Raw genomic sequence first — 18,955 nt, forward strand, 5'->3', positions numbered from 1 at the left:
TGCGTTGGCTTGCGTCGTACGAGATGCCGCAGCACGCGCAGCTCGGCCTCTTGCGCTACGCTACGCGCTCGCAGCGCCGCCACCTCTGTCTGCAGCGAGGTCAGTTGAAGGTTGCGCTCGGTGTCGTGGGCTTGCAGTGCCGCCAGCTGCGCCTTTAGCACGTGGTTCTCAACGCACATGTCGGTTGCATTCGCGCTTGCATGGTCGGTCTCTGACTCGCGGAGCTACGCGTAAACATGAGTTGTCACCCGAGGAATGGTGCGATGAGGTACCGTCTCGGCGCCCTCGTGGGGAGGACGACTGGTTGGTGCTGTGCATTTGGTGGGTAATGTCGGTAGCTGACGGCGGTCGCGGTACTGCAGCAAGCACGCTTGACTACGGTGGGCGTTGGGGTGCATCGTCTCTCGGCTCGATTCACAAGTGCGCTTCTCCACTTTTGGGCGAAACTTGGGAAAGGCAATGTCATATCCGGATGACGTGGCGCGGTCTCCTTGCAGGACACTGAACCGCAATGTCAGCTTGAGCGTGCACCATCGTTTACGCCTTTGCTTTTGATCGAAGTATATATTGTATTCAAATCAATTCACGGAAAAATTACTCAGTACCCAGGGATGCCGCAAATCAGCACGTTGAACTTCTGTCCATCACTGGCGACTTGTAGTGGGCCCAGCTAGTCTAAGCTTAGTAGATTTTCCAATATTTGCTGCATGTTGGTCATGCGTTTAGCAGATGCAAAACCCAAAACAAAACAAGTCCGTATTCCATTACTAGTACGAGGTGCCTTGTCTGCTTCAACTAGATCGTACATTGCACTACAAGAGCGCGGCAAACTCTGGTTTGAGCTGGCCGTTGTCGTCCAAGAGGTGCAAGTGGGCGCGGTGGAGAAGGCGGACACGCCCAAACTCTTGGCTCGGTCCGCGCGGGGCGTTCTTCCGCTTTCTGGTTGCCGAATGCGTGTGGAACACAGCCGCCCAATGGGTGCCACTGACGCCGGACGCCACGAGCGCGCACTTCTTTGCCCAAACGTTATCGGGACGGAGCGCCGCGGGTTCAAAACACACGGGCACGGCGAGGCGCGGGCCCCAGTCGTAGCCCTGATGCACGAGCTTGGAGTTCCACACAATCATGGCACCTTTTGGGACGCGAACCCGGAACGCGCTGGCTCGGTACTCGTCCACCATCGCTTCGGGGATGAGGCTAAAGAGCCGTGGCACCGGGTTGCCATCCATGACGGCCTCGTATTGCGTGCGGTGGGATCCTGGCCAGACGACCGTCGTGCTCGACTCGTCATTCGTGTCCCAGAGATACACGATCGACTGGAAGCACTCGTGCGCAATCAAGTCCCGGTGGTAATCGACATGGCCCCACGGTTGGCGCAATTTCTTTGGCGGGGACCGGTTGAACATGATGCTGTCTGTGCCAACGACAAGCTCCTTCGTACCATGGAGGATCTCGTAGCAGTGGCGAATTTTGCGGCTGCGTCGAATGTGCCACGCGAGCTGGCCTTGAGCGAGGCCGTGCTCCACGGGCCGGCCCAGTTGCACGTCGGCTGGCCACGTGTGCACCGGGTCCTCTGCAAGCGCGCGCGTCTCGGCGCTGTGCGTCATATCGAGAATCGCGCGCAGATCCGAGGCCCAGAGACCTTCGGCATAAGCAACGTCGTCGACGACGTTGGTGACAACGGCAAAGCCTTGCTCGGCCATGATGGCGAGGAACCGCGATGGGTCGGCCGCGATCTCGCTGTAGTCAATGGAGACGGCGGCTGTTGCTTGCGGGTCGAGAAGGCAGAACATGGCCAATGCGGAAATGCCAAAGTGAAAGGGAACAAAGGCAAGAAAAATAGAAGAAAAATACAAGAATTTAAACCCGGTGGACGATAATTCTCGGCGAACACGAACCCCTGACCGACCGAATCACACTGCGTCGACGTCGTGCCGGCAGGTGCACCAGTCACTGTGTATATTGCAGGCGTGGTGCCACGGGGTGCGTGCTCGGAATGCTCGCAAGGTGCGTGCGATTCTCGGTTAGTGACGGTCTCGGAATGCTGGTCTCGTAGATGGGTGGCGCGTTCTGTAGCCGAACGGTTCGGCCGAACGGTTCGCCTCGGGGGGTGGCGCTAGCGACTGGAAGTACATGGCGTATGATCATCTTTTTGGCTGCAGCGTTGAGTGCTGCCAATGAAGTATTTAAGCCTTATGGTCGATAGCCCGGGCGACAACTCGGTGGTCGGCTGGTTGAGCGGACCATTCTCGCACAGCAGCTTCCATTTCTCTTCGTCTTGTTCTCCGCAGTCAGAACCTACGACCAGGAAAGACTATGGTATTGACTCATTTGCTATTATACGACGTATGCACCCCATCGAGTGGATCGTTGGACTTGGAATTGGCTGGCAGAAATGCCGTGGCAACCGCCAGAACCGACCCGTTCGGCTCGCCAGCAACACTAACCGGTTAAATTATACATGTGTTAACCGGTTTGTATCCGGACCGATTGGGCTGCGGTGGCAGCACAACAGAAAGCTCGCGGGCCGATGGCGGACGACTGGCTTGAGGCTGCGCTGGCCGAGGCCATGGGCTTCGCCGAGGTGCAGGAGATCGCCGCCTTCATCCGGTCGCTGGCGACGTGCGACGAGATGCACGATGCGCTCATCAACATGTTTGGCGACGAGAAGGCCGACCTCGCCGCGTCGCTCGCCGACCAGCTCGTGGCCGAGCGCGACGGCCCGGTCGTGGCGGTCGTGACCATGGGCCCAATCATCAACTGCACGGGCTGTGGCAAGATCGAGGTGGACGGTCGCGACGATTGCTCTTTCTGCGGCAAAGCGCTCGAGTACACGGAAGACCCGCGCGACGAGCCCGCTGTCGTGGCCGCGCGCGAGCACCGTGACCGCCTCCTTGCGCTCGACGCCACCCAGTCCCAGCGCACGGTACAGCGTCTGCCTCGTCACCATCTCTCTTAGGTACATGCTTGTAGACGGTCATTGACGCCAACGCGCACTTTGACGCGGACAAGCGGAGTCGCGAGGCGCGGACGGGCACCGCCGTCGTGGACATTGACCTCGTCAACCGCACAATCCTTCGGCGAGCGCCCATGAGCGACGAGAGCGCGGCGATGGTCGAAGGCCTCATGAAGCAGCTCGAGCGCGAGAGCAAAAAGGCCCCCCGCGGCCCCCAGACCGACTTCAGCGTCGCCGTCGATATGGACGACGATGCTGCTGGCAGCTACTTTTGATCGACAATATTCAACCTGCGTCTTGTGTGCTGTAGACATGTGCTGTAGACCGTAGACAACAATGGTATATCTACCGCTCTAAACGCAAGAGATATGAACCGCGTCTCGACCATCGGGCAGCAGCATGACATGGAGAAGAGCCCGAGCGACAGGGCTGCCATCGACGACTGTCAACTACGCTCGCCCAGGAAGAATAGCGCGACAACCGTTATTGGTGGCTTGCATAAACGACCTCAAAGGACTAGCCTTGGACCCACCGGAAGCATATATCTCGATGACAAGAATGTACAAACTAGAACGCATGGTTTATGCAGAGGTCGTTGTCTATTCACACGCCAAATGGCGATGCCAAAGTGGCTACGCGGCGGCTTGCAGCGGCGGGTCGTCGGTCGTCTCATTCATTGGTGGAGGAAACTCGAGCGCGACTTCAATGTCGTCGTACGGCTTGCGGTACTCGAGGAACTGGAGGTACATAAAGAGGCACGACGCAATGATGCAGCCAATGATGCCGGCCACGGGGCCCATGCCGTAAATCTTGCGAAACCTAGCCCTTGTTCGAGCGACGATCACGTCATCACACGCATGTTACCGATGGATGAGCGACGGGGTCGGGAGCTCGATCACGTTGCGGTACACCCGTTCGGTGCGCGCAGCGACCGCGTCCCAGTTGTACATTTTCTGAACGCGGTCATGAAACTCTTGTTTGTTGACCTAATCAGTTATATATATAAAGGTACATCAGACACCTTGTCCACAATGACAAGCGTACCTTGGCGAGCAGCGGCAGCGACTCGACGACGGCGTCGGCCAAGTCTTCGGGCGTAATGTCCTTGGAGAAGCGAATCATGTCGGGTGGCAGCACTTCGGGGACGCCGCCAACCCTAGCCCCATATCAAAAAATGCACCAAAATGCACTAAAATACAGCAAAAATGCACAAAAATACAGCAAAAATACAGCAAAAATAGAGGAAACATAGAGGTACCGGGTACTCACGACGTAGAGGCCACAGGCCGCTGCTTCGAGGATCGCAATGCAAAACGACTCGGTCAAGCTCGAGTTGAGAAAGATGTGGCCTTGGCTCAGCACATTGCGCACTTCTGAGTGCGGCACGGCGCCCCAGAGCGTGACGCGGTCATGGAGCTGGCACTTTTCGCGCATTTCTTCGAGGAGGAGTCGCTTGTTGCCGTCGCCACCAATGAGAAACTTGACGTTCGGGCACCGCGCACACACAAGCTCGATGGTCTACGCTCCAACTCGATACATTGATACATTTGGGTGCAACGGCTACCTTGCCGACCAAATCAATGCCTTTGCGGTACACGAGGCGCGAGATGATGACGACGGTGATCGGGTCGTGGAGCGGGTCGGTCGGCGGCTTGGCCTCGCTGTTCTCTTTGGGCGTAAACTTGGTCGCGTCGACAGCATTCGGAATCGTCGAGACGATCGTCGGGTCCAGAGACGCGCGCAGCACGAGGTTTTCTCGGCACGTATGCGAGACGCAGATGGCATGGTCAATGTCGGAGAGAGTAAACTTCATGACCTACGCTGCATGGGAGCGGCAAGTGGCGACGACGCATGGATACCTTGTTGAGGTGCACGGACGCAGCGTCGGCAAAGCCAAAGAGCGAGTGGTCCGTGTAGATGGCCTTGTAGCCCATCGTCTTGGCCTGCACGATGCACTCGTGCATGAAGGCGGACGTGGCCTGGTGGCCATGCACGATCTGGATGCGCTCGCGGATGAGCACGGTGCGGAAGAGCGCAAAGCCGGCCGTGAACGTCGGCAGCGTCACGTTGTCGACCATGGTCACGAGCGGAAGGTAGTACACCTTGAGGTTGTTGGTCATGTAGCGGATGCCCTGGCGCTTCTCCGAGCCTTCCGTCATGTGCGTGATGACAATCACCTTGTGGCCCTGCCGAAGGAGACACTGCGAGAGGCTCCAGATGTGCATCTCGACGCCGCCGAGCCGCGGGTAGAAGAAGTCGCAGCACATGGCGATGCGGAGCCGGCCATCGCTGCCCCTCGTTGCGGCGACGGTCGCCATGTTGCTGCCGGATGATGACGCACGCTATCCGGTGGGCCACCCGCGATGCTTTATAGTTGAACGTACACAATTTACTTGGGAGAGTAACGCAATAAGATCTTTTCACGTGCAGCAGCAACGACGTCGGCCCCGCGTGGCAGGCTGCTACTGCGGATCTCTCGACGGTCTGTTATCTAGCCTCTGTATAGGCTACGTAATACGCTCTAGATGGACGGAGGTAGCGGGATAGAGTTGCTCGCATGGCGCCCCGAACGTGCCCGACGTCGACCAATATGCGCCGACCCTTAGAGGTCGATTCAGGTTAATATCCCTATATTGTATCTGGTTTGCCCTATTTAACGCGTTTAGCGCACATCTGAGTTTTCATTTCCAGCGACAGCCACAAGCCCACCAGCATGGCGACGGAGCACCAGGTGTGGGTCGAGTTCCCAAAGTCGGTGGCGACGGCGCCGTCTTCGCTGGCCAAGGCGAGCCTCGGCAGCTGGATTCGCGTCTTCATGAGCACCGACGCGACGCCGCTGGAAGGTAGCCTCTTCACGCTGGACCCGACCTCGGGCTTCCTCGTGCTCGAGGCCGCAGACGAGACGCAGCTCGTGCACATGGACGCGGTCGTGCGCATCGAGGCCATGGACACGCCGTCGAATGCGGCGCCGGCGCTCAGCGTCACGGAAGACGACCTCCGGAAGCTCGAGCTGCGCACGCGCCAGCAGGCCGAGAAGGCGATCGCATCGATTGGCAAGAACGTGTCGCCATTTGGCCAAGCCATCTTTGACGCGCTGAGCAAGACGATGCCGTGCGAGTGGGAAGACCAGAACATCCGCGTCATGCACGAAGTCGTCATCCTCCCGCCGTACGCGTCCGCGTCGTGCCAAAGCGCCAACAAGGCGATGCTCGACCGGATCAAAAAGGTGCTCGACGGCGAGCACCGCAAGCTGCGACTCAAGCAATAATCCAATCTTGTAAACGCATTTGCATTGTTGATCCGATCACAGCTACTTCGTCGTGAACCGAATTCGCTACTAGTAGCGTCCACGCCGCACTGGCAGACAGAATGTCCAAAATCGGCGGTGGCGCCTGAATCGATGGATCGTTAGTTAGCTAAGAGTCGCGTTCATCAACTTCGGAGTGCTGGCTGTACCCTCCAGTCTCAAAGGCTGGTTGCAGATGCGCATTCGGAAGCGCCGTGACCTCGGGCAGCGCCAAGCTCCTACGACTTCGGTACGACCGTGAGCTCCAAGAGGTCTTCGCGGGTCATGGAGGACGGACGATGACGAGCTCGCCATCGAGCCAGCGCAGCAGCGTTGTCATTGGACGGTCGGGCCACAATGCAGCGCTTCAGCCAGCTTGAATGCTCTTATGATGACCCGCTAGCTTCGACATGCACAGTCTTGTCGTGTGGGCTGTTGGTGTTTAGGGCAGGGTTCAGACAAGACTATCGAGCGTTCTTGCATCAAGTTTATTGCGAGCGCGCCGCGTTTGCCCGCGCATGGAATGTTCCGCCACTCGCTCGTCGTCAGCTACTTGAACAAGGACCACTCCAACTGGCCACGGATCGTTGGCTCTTCGGCATGACTTGCGAGCGGTACTTTGGGCGACTTCATCTCATCGCCCAACCGTTCTACACTGTTCACCAAGCCGTGTTCCGATACCTCTGGCCTGTGGTGCAGCGCACGCGTTTGGCCGGAACGATCACGTCTTTGATGAGACCTTCCATTCTTCAGTTTCTGAACCAGTGCCATCCAGATACGAAGCGCACCTGCACCGTAGCCTCGTCCACGAGTCCCATCTCCTTAGTTGTCAGATCCTACAGCATGACGCTCGCAATTCTCATGTCCCGCGTCCCCGCTATGCAAGGCTCATCCGAGTGGACACAGCAAGGTTGACATTCGATGCCCATGTTAAATGATCTCGTCTAGTGTTGTACCACAGAGGACCTCGTCAACAGCAACTTCGTAGGCTGCACATTTTGCACATCCCAATCCAAGAGAATAACTATAATAGTTATTCCCTTGTCCCAAACTGTAGGCATCCTCAATACCTTCGACTGCATGGTCGCGTCTGGGAAATTACGATGGGGCGAATACCAAGACGGACCTACAGAGCCGTTCAAGGCCAAACAACCCTTAACTTTGCGCTGACAGAGGCAAGAAGTTTCCTCTCTACCACGACATTCGCGTACCGAGCCGGAACAACGACCGTGGCATCTACCTCCGCGACAAGCAACGCCACCTTCTGCCTCATTCTTGGTTGCGTATTTGCGCGGCTTTGAGTCGACCCAGAAACGCGTCATCGTGACGTAACATGTGTTTTTCTCAGATCCAAACGAAGCCATCGAATGGTCGGAGTTGATGGACGATGCTTGCACCTACGTTTTCCTTGCGCGTAGAAATCATGTTGTAGCGATAAACAGGTCCGATCGCCCGCGGCATACCTCTTCCGGTCCGCGACCAAGCCATTCAACGGGCTCCATCAACGGTCGTGTGCCTCGTTGACTGTAATTTCTTTATTTTTTCTTGGAAAATAGCCTGTGGGGCCTTGATCACAGAACGATATGAGAGGCGTCCACGCTCACAACGTTTGTCTCTTTCGTCGTGATACCGCTCGCACGAGCTTATCATGGGGCGCAACGTTACAACTTCAACGAGCGAGCGCCGAAACGCGTACGCATCGCCGAAGCCGTCAGCGAACCAGCTGATAGTACAAAAGAGGCGGTAAGCTCGGGATCGAATATGGCCCTACGTGAGTTGCGTCGCCGCATGTGCGCTGGCACCACGTGGTACGTCATGCGGTGCTTCATCTCAGAAATCATATTCGCGGATGCAAGTCGTCACGATTCGAACGGCTTCGATGTACTACGAAACCACACTACGTAGTCGGCGCATCTAAGGATCGCAACGTAGAACCCAAGCGCCTCCACTTGGCTCATTTTTGAATTTGCTGTTTCGCGTTCATGGCGCCAACCTCGCTTCTCTTCCTTGTCGCAGCGGCCTTTGCTGCCACAGCCACCGCCTTCTCGGGCCCCGCGACAACGTACGGTGGTCCTGACGGCGTCGACGTCCAAGGTGGCAACTGCGGTATCATGGCGTCGCTCCCGAACGCCAAGGCCTTCCACGTCGCGATCAACCACGAGCAGTGGGACTCGGGTCGCAACTGCGGGCGCTGCGTGCAAGTCACGTGCACCGACAAGCGCTGCAAGTCGCATGCCAAGGTCATTGGCCAAGTGACCGACCAGTGCCACGAGTGCGGCTACGGCGGCCTCGACCTCACGCTGCCGTTTTTCAAGCAAGTGACGGGCGACACGACCGACCGGTACACGATTTCGTGGTCGTTTGTCAACTGCCCAGTCTCGGGCAACATCCAAGTGTGCGCGAAGGAAGGGAGCAACCAGTACTGGCTCGCAGTGCAGGCCGGCAACACGCGCTCGGGCGTTGCGAGCATGAGCATCAACGGCAAGAAGAGCCCGCTCATGAATGCCGACTCCAACTACTTTTACGTGTCGACCACGTCCAACATTCCGCTCAGCAAAACCCAAGTGAGCCTGACGTCCTTTAGCGGCCAAGTCGTCTCGGCCACCGTCAACTTGACACCCGGCAAGTGCACGGCGATCCGTAGTCAGTTTACACTCTAATCGTTTGTTGAAATTCTTTGTCTGTGGTATCGAAAATCTGGATTCACCAATTCACCATGTTGAGAGGCGATACACCGATAGAATAATGGGACAAAAGTAAACGACATTATAATTTATGTCAGCGCATCTACACCATCGCTTGCAGTGTCTGCATACTCTGTTTGAAATACTGTAGTTGCTTGAAATATCGCCGCACACCGTTGGCTGCGCGTCGTGCACGCTCGTGCGCGTCCATGGCCAGAATGACTTGAATCGACTCGCAAATGGCGCGCGTTGGCACTTCAAACACAATGTGTTGACCCATCGTGGCATTCTGTTTCCACGGTGTGATACCGTGGATAAGGACACCCGAGTCGTCGTCGACAAACTCGTCCATCGGGGGCGCGTCCGTGGTGACGACGAGGGCCCCCGCTGCGCGTGCTTGGTTGATGTAGTGGCCAAACCTAGTCGATGTCAGTACCGACAGTATCGTAGTCGTGCATACCCTTCCATGGAACTCGGGCACACAATGACGGTCGCGTCGTTCAAGATGTTGGCAAAACCCAAGGACGAGACGTACTTGCCAAAGTGAAAGTCGACATTCGCCGGCGGCTGGCCGTGCCAGAGCTCGTTGTACGTGCCGTTGGACCAGTCGTCGCTCGAGTACTGGTGCAAGACCGGGAACTCTGGGTGGTCCTTCCAGCACTGCAGCATTCGCACCGCGTTCTTGAACGGGCTCTTGCCGTTGGCGTGAACGACGCTGAGCTGACTAAAGTTTTTCGGTGCGAGCGGGCCGTTGAGCTGATCATTGCTGCTTGCGTTGCGCACCAAGACGGTCGCATCGCTCGTCGTATGCTGCGTGTAGAGCACCTTGGCACCGCGTGGGTTGTTGAAGTCTTGGTTGTACCTACAAAATTGATTGATAGCACCTTTGTTGGCTAGTCAAATGAGCGTACCAGGCCCAGATGCGGTTGTAGGCGTCGCGCGACTTGGCCAACACAATGTCGGCGCGATGATAATGCCACGGCTGCAACTCGCCCATCTCGACGTTGGGCATGAGCACGATCTTCTTGGTCGGTGGAAAGTGTGGTAACTCGTCGACTTCTTCCCAGTAGTGGTTCATGAAGAGGATCGCCGAGCGCGGACACAGCTCAAAGTACGTGGTAGTGTTGCCATTCTCGTCGGTGAACGTCGACTCAAGGACCCAGCGTGGAATCGCGCGCGACTGCAAATGCAGCGTGTACGCCATGGCGTCTTCGCAGTACCCGTGGTCTCGGACGCCGGTCTGGAGGTAAATGTCAACGGCCGGACACTTGCGCAGCTCGGCCAGAATCGCAGCGTGCGGACTGTCGCGGCGCAGCATATCCCGCGAGCTGGTTGCAGTCCACGGGATGAGGACGTTGTCTTCTTTGCGGCACAAGACGTTCAGCTCGACCAAGTGCAGGAGCTCGTCGTCGTGCGCAGCGTGCAGCGCGTCAATGCTTGCGGGCGCTGTCGATGCAAAGTCGGATCGCAGAAGGGCGCTGGGCGAGGCCACCGTGATGTCGCGCGTCTCGAGCGAGAGGTGCAAAAGCGTGACGAGGGCGAGCGCCACGAAGGCGCCCTTGGTCCACTCGCTGGTTGATGGCATCTTGGCCGTTGGGAAAATGCACCTTTCAGCAGTGACAGGGATTATCCTGTTAATCGTCCATGGGCGCGTCTGATTGGTTGAAAGACCTGCGACGCGCCGCGTCGACTTCGAATGCGAAGATGCAGGTACGATTCCTCGCACCCGACCAGTACGAGCTGCGCCGACTTCAGGCCTTCACGGTATTTTCATTGTTCAACGAGCAGGATGAGGTGGCTCTCTAGGTGGTTGTTGTTGCCGAAGAGAGTTGGGTATAGAGTAAAAAGTCTGCATACATGTACCCAACTCAGTGATTGACGTGAACCCATTGATTAGGCCTGGTACCATTTGTTATTGGATAACGTCTGGGCAAGATGTGGTGCCGGAGAAACAGAATATGCTGATATATACACTGGAATGCCGATGGACGAGCGCAATGACGGTGTCTGTACCAGCTCTCGATGGCAGCGACCTGCTTTTAAAAGATCCTCTATTGCTCAACATGCGTATCGCGTTGTGTTGTGCGCCTGAAGACGCGGAATGCTTGGACCGTTCTCAACGCAGCGCCAGCTGACGCACAGAGTGGGACAAGTCAAACTCGGTGATGTGTGAAATCCAGCCCACTCGTTGGTCAAAAAGCGTTGGGAAAATGTCAAAATTGGGTGTAATATTGGACTTTTCGTCAAAACCGGATCCCACATGACAAATCTGGGGGTATACAAACATCGAGTACTCGGTAGTGGCGCAAGCTTGTGGCGCAGAGTGGTGCAGAGTGGCGCAAGCTCTCACCATGACCTCACCACTGCACCACCCTTACACCCTATCTCTCACTCCACCACTGCACCACTCTCTCTCCACTAAACCACCCTCTAACCCTGCACCACTCCGCACCACTGCACCACTCTGCGCCACTAGCTTGCGCCACTACCGAGCAGTGCACTACGCTGTGCTTGCAACAGCCACATAGCGCCAAAAGTCGACTGAGTGCAACCATTATTCAAGACATTAGCTGCTAATTCATGTGGTATATCGGCTAACCTGTGCCTTTTGTTAAATGCAGCAAGGAAGCAATAACCCGAAACCGCTCTCAGCCAATAAAAAAGCTCGCTCGATCGCTTGTCTAATGCAACATCTGTTGGGCATGTCCTCAAACAGCTGCGATTCATCAAAGCATTCAACACCCACCAGAAAAGAAAAAGGCGGCATCCCAAAAGCAGGTCGTTGCAATCGAGGCCCTAGAAGAGGTCGCCTTCGCGCTGGTCCATCCCGAAGTACACATCTCACCGATAACGTGTCCAAACATCACGGAAAACACTCTGACAGCACCAGGTGCAATCGTTGGGTACAGTGTACAACGGTGCTGCACCTCGTGTGGAATCTGGTGCAAAAGAGAGTTGTGCAGGGGCATGGACATCTTGTGCGCTACAATAGCACAATTCAAAAAGCTTTTGCAACAGTGAAGGCGTCCATGGAGGTCGTGGGTTGGCTCGAGGTGTGCCCCACGCTTGCTAGGTCGGGTTACCGTCTACAGCTTGAAGACAAAGTAGCGTGTCGCAGCTCAAACACCCAATCAGAGACGCGATTGGGCCTGGACAGGATCCTTGTCGACACTGTCCACCGGTATCAGAGTACAACCACCGGATGCGTGGACATTGACTACGACCAAAATTGCATTTTCGATCCAGTCCCTACAGCCAAGGATGCCGTCGACCGACGCGTGGGTCAAAGGCGCCTTCGTGGCGCTCGCCCTTGTCACGCTTTTGCACCTCTCGCTGATGGCGAGCGACGCTTCTTTTGGTTCATTCTGCGTTCGCCCTTACGTACGGTCCCCTTTCAAGCGCAACCAGACCGACGTTGCCGACATTGACGCGCTGCACGCTGCGCACGACGACGAGCTCCTGCACTTGGTCGAGCTGAACGTCTTGTGCCGCAAACAAGACAACGCCCTCATCCCGTGGACTGCAACCAGCTCGCGGGATATGCTGCGCCGCGACAGTCCGCACACTGCGATTCTGGCCGAGCTGCGCAAGTGTCCGGCCGTTGACATTTACCTCCAGACCGGCGTCCGAGACCACGGGTACTGCGAAGACGCCATGGCGTACACGCTGCATTTGCAGTCGCGCGCGATTCCACGCTGGGTCCTTGAGTCGACGTTCACCGACGAGAACGGCAACACTACCACGTACTTTGAGCTGTGTCCGCGCTCGGCGATCCTCTTCATGAACCACTACTGGGAAGAAGTACACGAGTTACCACACTTTCCGTCGACCAAGAAGATCGTGCTCATGCCCAACGTCGAGATGGGCGAGTTGCAGCCGTGGCATTATCACCGCGCCGACATTGTGTTGGCCAAGTCGCGCGACGCCTACACCCGTATCTGGTCCTGGTACGCTCATTCAATCGACTAGCCAACAAAAGTACTATCAAATCATTCTGCAGGTACAACCAAGACTTCAACAACCCACGCGGTGCCAAGGTGCTCTACACGCAGCACACGACGAGCGACGCGACCGTCTTGGTGCGCAACGCAAGCAATAATGGTCAGCTCAACGGCACGCTTGCTCCAAAGGACTTTGGCAACCTCACCATCGTTCACGCCAACGGCAAGAGCCCGTTCAAGAATGCACCAACCATGCTCGAATGCTGGGACGACTACCCCGAGTTCCCGACCTTGCACCAGTACTCGAGCGACGACTTTTCCAACGGCACGTTCAACGAGCTCTGGGATGGCAAACCGCCGCCGAATGTCGACTTTCACTTTGGCAAGTACGTCTCGTCCTTGGACTTTGCCAACATCCTGAACGACGCGACCGTCATTGCGTGCCCGAGTGCCATGGAAGGGTATGCTCGACTACGATATACCATGGCATATGACTCATTCAATGACTAGGTTTGGCCACTACATCAACCAAGCACGCGCAGCGGGGGCCCTCGTCGTCACCACGGACGCGCCCCCGATGAATGAATTTATGGACAACGATTCGGGGGTGCTCATCCGCGGTATCACGCCACGGTCCGGCTCGGTCACAATGGGCCAAAATTTTATGTTTGACGTTCCGACGTGGGCGGTTTGCGAGTCGATTCAAGTCATTCTGGCCATGGACCCACACGAGCGCGCACGACGCGCAGCCAACGGTGTCCGGCGGTACTTCAAGCAACTACAGTATTTCAAACAGAGTATGCAGACGCTGCAAGCGATGGTGTATCAACGCTAATTCCGAATGCATTTGTAATTTGGTTTCCACCAAGTCGAGGCGGTGCCATCCTTTGTTGTGCTTACTTTGACCAGAGTCGCACAGTGATCGTGTATTCCACTGTGGCGGGTGGGATCAGCGTCAAGCACGCTCTTCTTGCACGACGGTGCACAAGCACCTCATACAAGTATTGCGCTGTGTTTGTCAGCAGCCTTCAAGGTGACCCAATATCACCACCTTCAGTAAACCACGCGAACGTCGCGGTGGCAGGACACAGTCGGCTTCTCGCGATAATTCTAGCAGAATGGCATATTTGGGCAATTAGAACACAAGCTCGACTACACTTTGTCGCATCATTTGGTTATATATACCAGGTGCGACTTTTGTCTGCCGACGACACTACGGCGCGGTGAGAGCCACGGTCCAGAGCTGGCCATCGTCCGTGGCATTGAGAGGGCTACTATACACAAAGTGGCCGTCGATCGAACCAAAGAACTCGCGCCGCGTCATGTACTCGCCCTTGAAGTCCTGGAGCCGAAGCTGCGTCTCGCTCACGTCTTGGCACGTCCAGTGCGTCGATGTCGAGGCTTGCCAATTGGTGTAGCGTTGCACGACATTGTTTGCGGCGTTGCCACAGGTTTCGCAGCGGCTGTAGAAGCGGCCGTTGTCCATCTTGAGCCCAAGCGATCCGTTCGGGATCGTCGCAACTGTGATCGGATGCCACCACTTGTTGACACGGGCTATCGACTTGTACGCATACGCGTTGGCCGGGCAGTTGGCGCAGTACGTGTACCCGAGGTACTTTTTGGCGTCACCGACCATCTGCGCGAGGTAGACCTTCTTGCCATCGACCAAGGTTTTGCAAAGGGAGAATGGCGCTGCTGTCGTTGGCGCTGGCGTCGTGGGCTCCGATGTCGTGGGTGCTGGCGTCGTGGGCTCCGATGTCGTTGGTGCTGGCGTCGTGGGCGCCGGGGTGGGAGCGTGCGTGCACGCGTCACGGTGGATAGCCAAGACTGCAAGACCAAGAAGATGCATCGTGCGTGGTGAAATCAAAAGTGCAAAGTGGTGACGTCAGAAACGGTACGTACTGAAGAAGAGAGTCCAGTGTACACTACGGAGCTCTCCACTGTATGCATCGAATGGCCAAGAGAAACGTCCGATCCCGTGCAGCGGGCAAGCCATCCCCGCTGGCCCGAATGCGGGTGTGTAGTATTTGTTCCTCAGCAACTCGAATCTTGGCCCTGGCGACGCCACGCGCAGCGCCACGCTGAACCACCGGCGCCAAACCAGCGCTCGGGTTTCCACGAGCTCACACACACGGCGACGCTAGCTCCAAAGAAAAGCCTCCTCCGAGATTCTTGTGGTATCGGTATCAAGGGAACGTTTATGGCCTTGGGTCCGGCCTCGGACTGGATGGTAGCTGGACCATGAACTAGATGCTAACTGGTGCGTAGACGATATTTGCAGGTGCGGTCTCTCCCGTCAAGGGATTTTGCTGACACCTTTGCGTTTAGCCGTATTCATCACTTTTTGTCATTCGATCGATAACCCTAGTCACCACCGGTGCAAAAATCAACGTGTTCAGCCCACACAGCAACGACTCCTATGTGTTCTTAGACCGAAACGTCGGTCGTTGGACTCGCGGCTGCGTCGTCGAGCTCCTTCTGAATCGCGTCGGCTTCCGAGCCCGAGGTCGGCTGGTACTGAGGTTGTTTGGCCTTGCGGGGCCGGCGGCGCTTGGCGAGCACAACCCCAAGCGCAACGACAACGACGAGTGACACCAGGCCGATCGCTGCGACCACCGTCGGTGTCAACGCCGCATTCGTCAGTCCGTCTACACTGCAGATGAGATGCGAGGTATCCACAAAGCGTACCTCGAGAGACGACCGAAGCGACTTTGTCCGCTGACACGCGCACCGTCTTGGTCTACAGACAAGTTGTCCATTATTCTCACAACGCGTCATCGACATGTCGTACGGTCGCGTAAAAATGCGTTTGGCCTCGGATGCGGTATCCATTTGACGTCGCTTCGTACCTATCCAGTGTACATTGGATACTACGATCCCCGCATCGATGCGAGCGTACATGGGGTCGGTGCGCGCGTTCACGAGGTGGCTCTGCGGACGCACGGACGGGGACGGGTTTGCTTGCGCCGCCCAATCCTACAAAATGCTCATCGTAACAGACAATGTCTTGATGTCGACAATGGACGTACCTGGTCCACGATAGCAGCGACGCGAACGTACAAGGCGCCGGTCGCACTCGCATTCGTAGGGAGCGGAATGTACTCCATAAAGAACGGACCGGTCGAGGCGTTTTGGTTGGCCGACGGCGGTGTCGCACCGTGGACATAGTACCCGCGCCTACATACCGTTTGTGAATAACCTTATATATCATTAGTTTGACGCTGATGGTACCGGGTGCGGCCTTGGTGCGAGGGGTAGGTTTGAGTCGCTACCCCAAAAACGATCAGTCCACCGAATGAACGAGGCAGTGCGAACTCGACGCTGGGAATTCCGGGTCACTGGACACTTGTACAAAGGTCGCATCCACTTGAAAGCTGCCGAGGACCTCCCACCCAAGTCGGAGATGCGTCGTCGTCACCGAGACGAGGCAGTCGTCACCAAGAAGGCAGTCGACAACAACGTCGGTCGGGCCTGCGACCGGCGCCGCCACCGTGTTCCACTAACCACAACGTTCATGTGTCTGTGCTTGTAGCTGCGATCGGTACCTCGGTCGTCGTTGAGAGCCAGCGAACGTAGGGCTGCACCATGTCGATGAGGAGGAGCCCGAGACGCACGTTTTGAGGGACGTGGCCTTCGGGTGACAGGGCGAGCGCCTACGCAGGACGCGTCATGACACATATTCTAGCGTGTAGGTACCTGCAGATCCGCGCTGTAGATCGACCGTTTGGCGCCAAGACTGGACGGTGACGGCTGCTTGGCATCGGAGGTTTCAACGAGAATATTGACCGCGCGGTGCGTGGCGTTGTTGTAGACTGTCTTGTCCGATGGATACCCGCCGTACTGCGACGGCGTGCACGGCGTAAACACGGGCTCGGACGCAAAGGCATTCTCCCATGACGCAGCGTACCTACAGTCAAATTGCGTGTTTCTAGACACAGAAAGGTCAACGTACGCCCAGTCTTCCATGCCGCCATAGACACCGTAGACCACATCGTTCATCGTGCCCGTCGGGTAGTACGTGCCATCGGCAAACGGGCCGGCAAAGCGCGCAAGCGCATCGCCGAGCTGCACTTGGCTCGTGTCGTCGGGCGACCGCTCGCTTCGGCCGCCTGTGGTATGCATCAGTCCATCACCCAACGTCGAGGTCTCGCGTACTGGTCATGTGGTTGGGCGAGCCCCATTCGTAAGTGACGCAGCGCATGCCACCGTGAAAGGTCACGGCCAGCTGAAACAGATGGGCACGCCAGACTTCGTTCACGGCGCGGCTACGTTGACGTGTCATTGGCGAAGAAACTATCTTGGCCAAGAAGACCTACCTTGTCATGGCCTCCATGCAGCGGCCGTCCGCCTTGTAGTTGTAGTCGCGGTTCGGATCAACGCCATTCTCTTCGCGCGTGTGCTGGAAATACCCAAACGCATTGGTCATCGGCATGAGGTAGACTGCGCGGGTGTTGACGAGGCTACATGACGTTGCAGTCATGGCGGTGAGTGGCGTAGACGGGCACGTACCGCCAGATCCACTCTTGTGTCGACCGCACGCTGGCGTCATTCGATGGCGCAGTCACGTACGCATCGGCGAACGACGCCAGGAGCAGCGCGAGCTCGATCGTCGCCTGAGGCCCCACGCGCTCGTCGCCGTGCAGCGCGCCGCTAAAGAAGACCTGCGGCCGGTCCGCCGTGAGCGTCGACTCGTTCGTGATGCGCAGCACGTATTGCTTGCACGGCGCCGGCGCGTTCACTTCCTCGCATTGCAGCTCAGGCGGGTACGGCAGGTTATACCGGTCTTGCGCGACAAAGAGGTCCACGAGGCCCGGCGACGTGGCGTTGAGCGTCTTCATCGTCGCGACCATCTCGGCGTACGTGCGGTAGGCAAAGACGTCGGCGGCGATCGCGGCGCCAGCGGCCGCCAGCAGCAGCAGCACCGGCCGCAGCATCATTAAGTGCAAACTGGCAGCTTCGAACACTCGCGGTATCCGGATATTCACACGTGGGAAACGCCGTGTGTTTTGCTGACGTGAAAAAGGCAGCGTGTCAAATGACGTGGCATTGTGCGCGTTTGGTTGCGCTGCAGCAAAATCCGCCGATGACGCTTGCTCGAGCACAGCGTGTATGCAAGGACAAGCTCGACGATGCGCCTTCCCTGCAAGTCCTGAGCTTCCCAATGCGTCAACTAGGCAGCGACAGCAGAAGACAAGACGGCGAGACTAGCAAATGTGCTGTAAACGACTAGCATGTTAACCTACTAGTAGTCCGTACAACGCATCGGCACTAGTTTCCGCGTCCAAAGCGGGTCGTGTTAAACGAGTAGTCAATTGTGTACAGTATTAGTTAAACACTATTTTCACGACGTTTCTACTTCTTCGAGCCTCCACCAAAGTGCTGCGACCAAAAGAGGTACCCGCCGCCCATGACCATGGCCAGTCCTACGACGGTAAACATCGTACCGACGGCGCCGAGCGCGTCGGCCGACCGTTCTTGGCGTTGCACAAGGCCCTCTTGCCCGCCGTAGACGACAAAGCTCGGGCGGCCTTGCAAATGACGGTGCCCCGGCGGCGCCAGCGTCCACGACAGCGTCGGCGCGCCCGTCTCGCCGTACACGAGCGCACTTTCGACGATGCCAATGCCCGACACCACGTCGTTGTTGGGGATCGTGCGCTCGGCGGTGCGGTACCCGAGCGTCTTGCGGCGCGGCTCGTCGCCGCCAAGCACCGAGATGTTGGTGTCCTTGGCTGGCGCGAAAGCATCTTCGCCCTTGCGGTAGAGCATGCCAAAGTAAGACGGGTGGCTGAGCACGACGCGGCGGCCGTCGTGCGCGTCCACGGCCACGTTACCGCCGACCTCAGACGACGCGACTTGGTGCTCGGACTGCATGACGAGGCCGTCGCGCGCGACCTCCTCCGTCACTTGATATGTCACCGACCGAATGCGAATAGCGTCGGCGGTCGCAGCCTCGACGCGCCGGGCGAGTGCGCTCTTGAAGAGCGGCTGGTTCACGGCGGCGAGGCGGCCCGTGAACTGCACGTACGCCGTCGTGCCGGGTGTTGTTGGCACTTGCGGCAGCGATTCAAAGGGCAGGCTCGCTCGCACA

The 18,955-nt window shown here is 57.3% G+C and overlaps 10 protein-coding genes across 10 annotated transcripts; 4 read left to right on the forward strand and 6 right to left on the reverse strand.

Annotated features, from left to right (window-relative positions):
- Positions 1-730: 730 nt before the first annotated feature.
- Positions 731-1,813, reverse strand: SDRG_15307 (hypothetical protein). The gene has a single exon (XM_008621475.1). It carries the CDS (start codon positions 1,791-1,793, stop codon positions 813-815), a length of 981 nt encoding a protein of 326 aa, XP_008619697.1. The 5' UTR covers positions 1,794-1,813; the 3' UTR covers positions 731-812.
- Positions 1,814-2,495: 682 nt separating this feature from the next.
- On the forward strand, positions 2,496-3,343 carry SDRG_15308 (hypothetical protein). The gene is made up of 2 exons (XM_008621476.1): positions 2,496-2,926; positions 2,974-3,343. Exons 1-2 carry the CDS (start codon positions 2,531-2,533, stop codon positions 3,229-3,231), a joined length of 654 nt encoding a protein of 217 aa, XP_008619698.1. The 5' UTR covers positions 2,496-2,530; the 3' UTR covers positions 3,232-3,343.
- A 97-nt stretch (positions 3,344-3,440) lies between these two features.
- On the reverse strand, positions 3,441-5,291 carry SDRG_15309 (phosphatidylinositol glycan, class A). The gene is made up of 6 exons (XM_008621477.1): positions 4,816-5,291; positions 4,521-4,772; positions 4,215-4,474; positions 4,001-4,112; positions 3,821-3,942; positions 3,441-3,775 (listed from the first exon to the last, which is right to left on the reverse strand). The coding sequence occupies exons 1-6, from the start codon at positions 5,272-5,274 to the stop codon at positions 3,589-3,591; spliced, it is 1,392 nt and encodes a 463-aa protein (XP_008619699.1). The 5' UTR covers positions 5,275-5,291; the 3' UTR covers positions 3,441-3,588.
- A 340-nt stretch (positions 5,292-5,631) lies between these two features.
- Positions 5,632-6,281, forward strand: SDRG_15310 (hypothetical protein). Its single transcript, XM_008621478.1, has one exon. It carries the CDS (start codon positions 5,670-5,672, stop codon positions 6,222-6,224), a length of 555 nt encoding a protein of 184 aa, XP_008619700.1. The 5' UTR covers positions 5,632-5,669; the 3' UTR covers positions 6,225-6,281.
- A 1,932-nt stretch (positions 6,282-8,213) lies between these two features.
- Positions 8,214-9,007, forward strand: SDRG_15311 (hypothetical protein). Its single transcript, XM_008621479.1, has one exon. The coding sequence runs from the start codon at positions 8,225-8,227 to the stop codon at positions 8,900-8,902; it is 678 nt and encodes a 225-aa protein (XP_008619701.1). The 5' UTR covers positions 8,214-8,224; the 3' UTR covers positions 8,903-9,007.
- Positions 8,992-10,532, reverse strand: SDRG_15312 (hypothetical protein). The gene is made up of 3 exons (XM_008621480.1): positions 9,838-10,532; positions 9,387-9,788; positions 8,992-9,345 (listed from the first exon to the last, which is right to left on the reverse strand). The coding sequence occupies exons 1-3, from the start codon at positions 10,509-10,511 to the stop codon at positions 9,030-9,032; spliced, it is 1,392 nt and encodes a 463-aa protein (XP_008619702.1). The 5' UTR covers positions 10,512-10,532; the 3' UTR covers positions 8,992-9,029.
- A 1,655-nt stretch (positions 10,533-12,187) lies between these two features.
- On the forward strand, positions 12,188-13,702 carry SDRG_15313 (hypothetical protein; the record flags this gene model as incomplete). Its single annotated transcript, XM_008621481.1, has 3 exons — positions 12,188-12,873; positions 12,927-13,328; positions 13,378-13,702. 3 exons carry the CDS (start codon positions 12,188-12,190, stop codon positions 13,700-13,702), a joined length of 1,413 nt encoding a protein of 470 aa, XP_008619703.1.
- A 378-nt stretch (positions 13,703-14,080) lies between these two features.
- Positions 14,081-14,716, reverse strand: SDRG_15314 (hypothetical protein; the record flags this gene model as incomplete). Its single annotated transcript, XM_008621482.1, has 1 exon — positions 14,081-14,716. The coding sequence occupies one exon, from the start codon at positions 14,714-14,716 to the stop codon at positions 14,081-14,083; it is 636 nt and encodes a 211-aa protein (XP_008619704.1).
- A 477-nt stretch (positions 14,717-15,193) lies between these two features.
- Positions 15,194-17,819, reverse strand: SDRG_15315 (hypothetical protein). Its single transcript, XM_008621483.1, has 13 exons — positions 17,377-17,819; positions 17,184-17,327; positions 17,023-17,132; positions 16,820-16,976; positions 16,564-16,774; positions 16,413-16,520; positions 16,183-16,366; positions 16,099-16,135; positions 15,897-16,044; positions 15,767-15,843; positions 15,659-15,716; positions 15,556-15,607; positions 15,194-15,515 (listed from the first exon to the last, which is right to left on the reverse strand). The coding sequence occupies exons 1-13, from the start codon at positions 17,802-17,804 to the stop codon at positions 15,295-15,297; spliced, it is 1,935 nt and encodes a 644-aa protein (XP_008619705.1). The 5' UTR covers positions 17,805-17,819; the 3' UTR covers positions 15,194-15,294.
- Positions 17,820-18,219: 400 nt separating this feature from the next.
- On the reverse strand, positions 18,220-18,917 carry SDRG_15316 (hypothetical protein; the record flags this gene model as incomplete). The annotated part of the gene is made up of 2 exons (XM_008621484.1): positions 18,220-18,290; positions 18,312-18,917. Coding segments are annotated over 2 exons (677 nt in total), but the record flags the coding sequence as incomplete, so codon positions are not given.
- Positions 18,918-18,955: the final 38 nt, after the last annotated feature.

Source organism: Saprolegnia diclina (genome assembly GCF_000281045.1).
Source record: "Saprolegnia diclina VS20 unplaced genomic scaffold supercont1.88, whole genome shotgun sequence".
In the NCBI taxonomy this organism is placed as follows: domain Eukaryota; phylum Oomycota; class Saprolegniomycetes; order Saprolegniales; family Saprolegniaceae; genus Saprolegnia; species Saprolegnia diclina.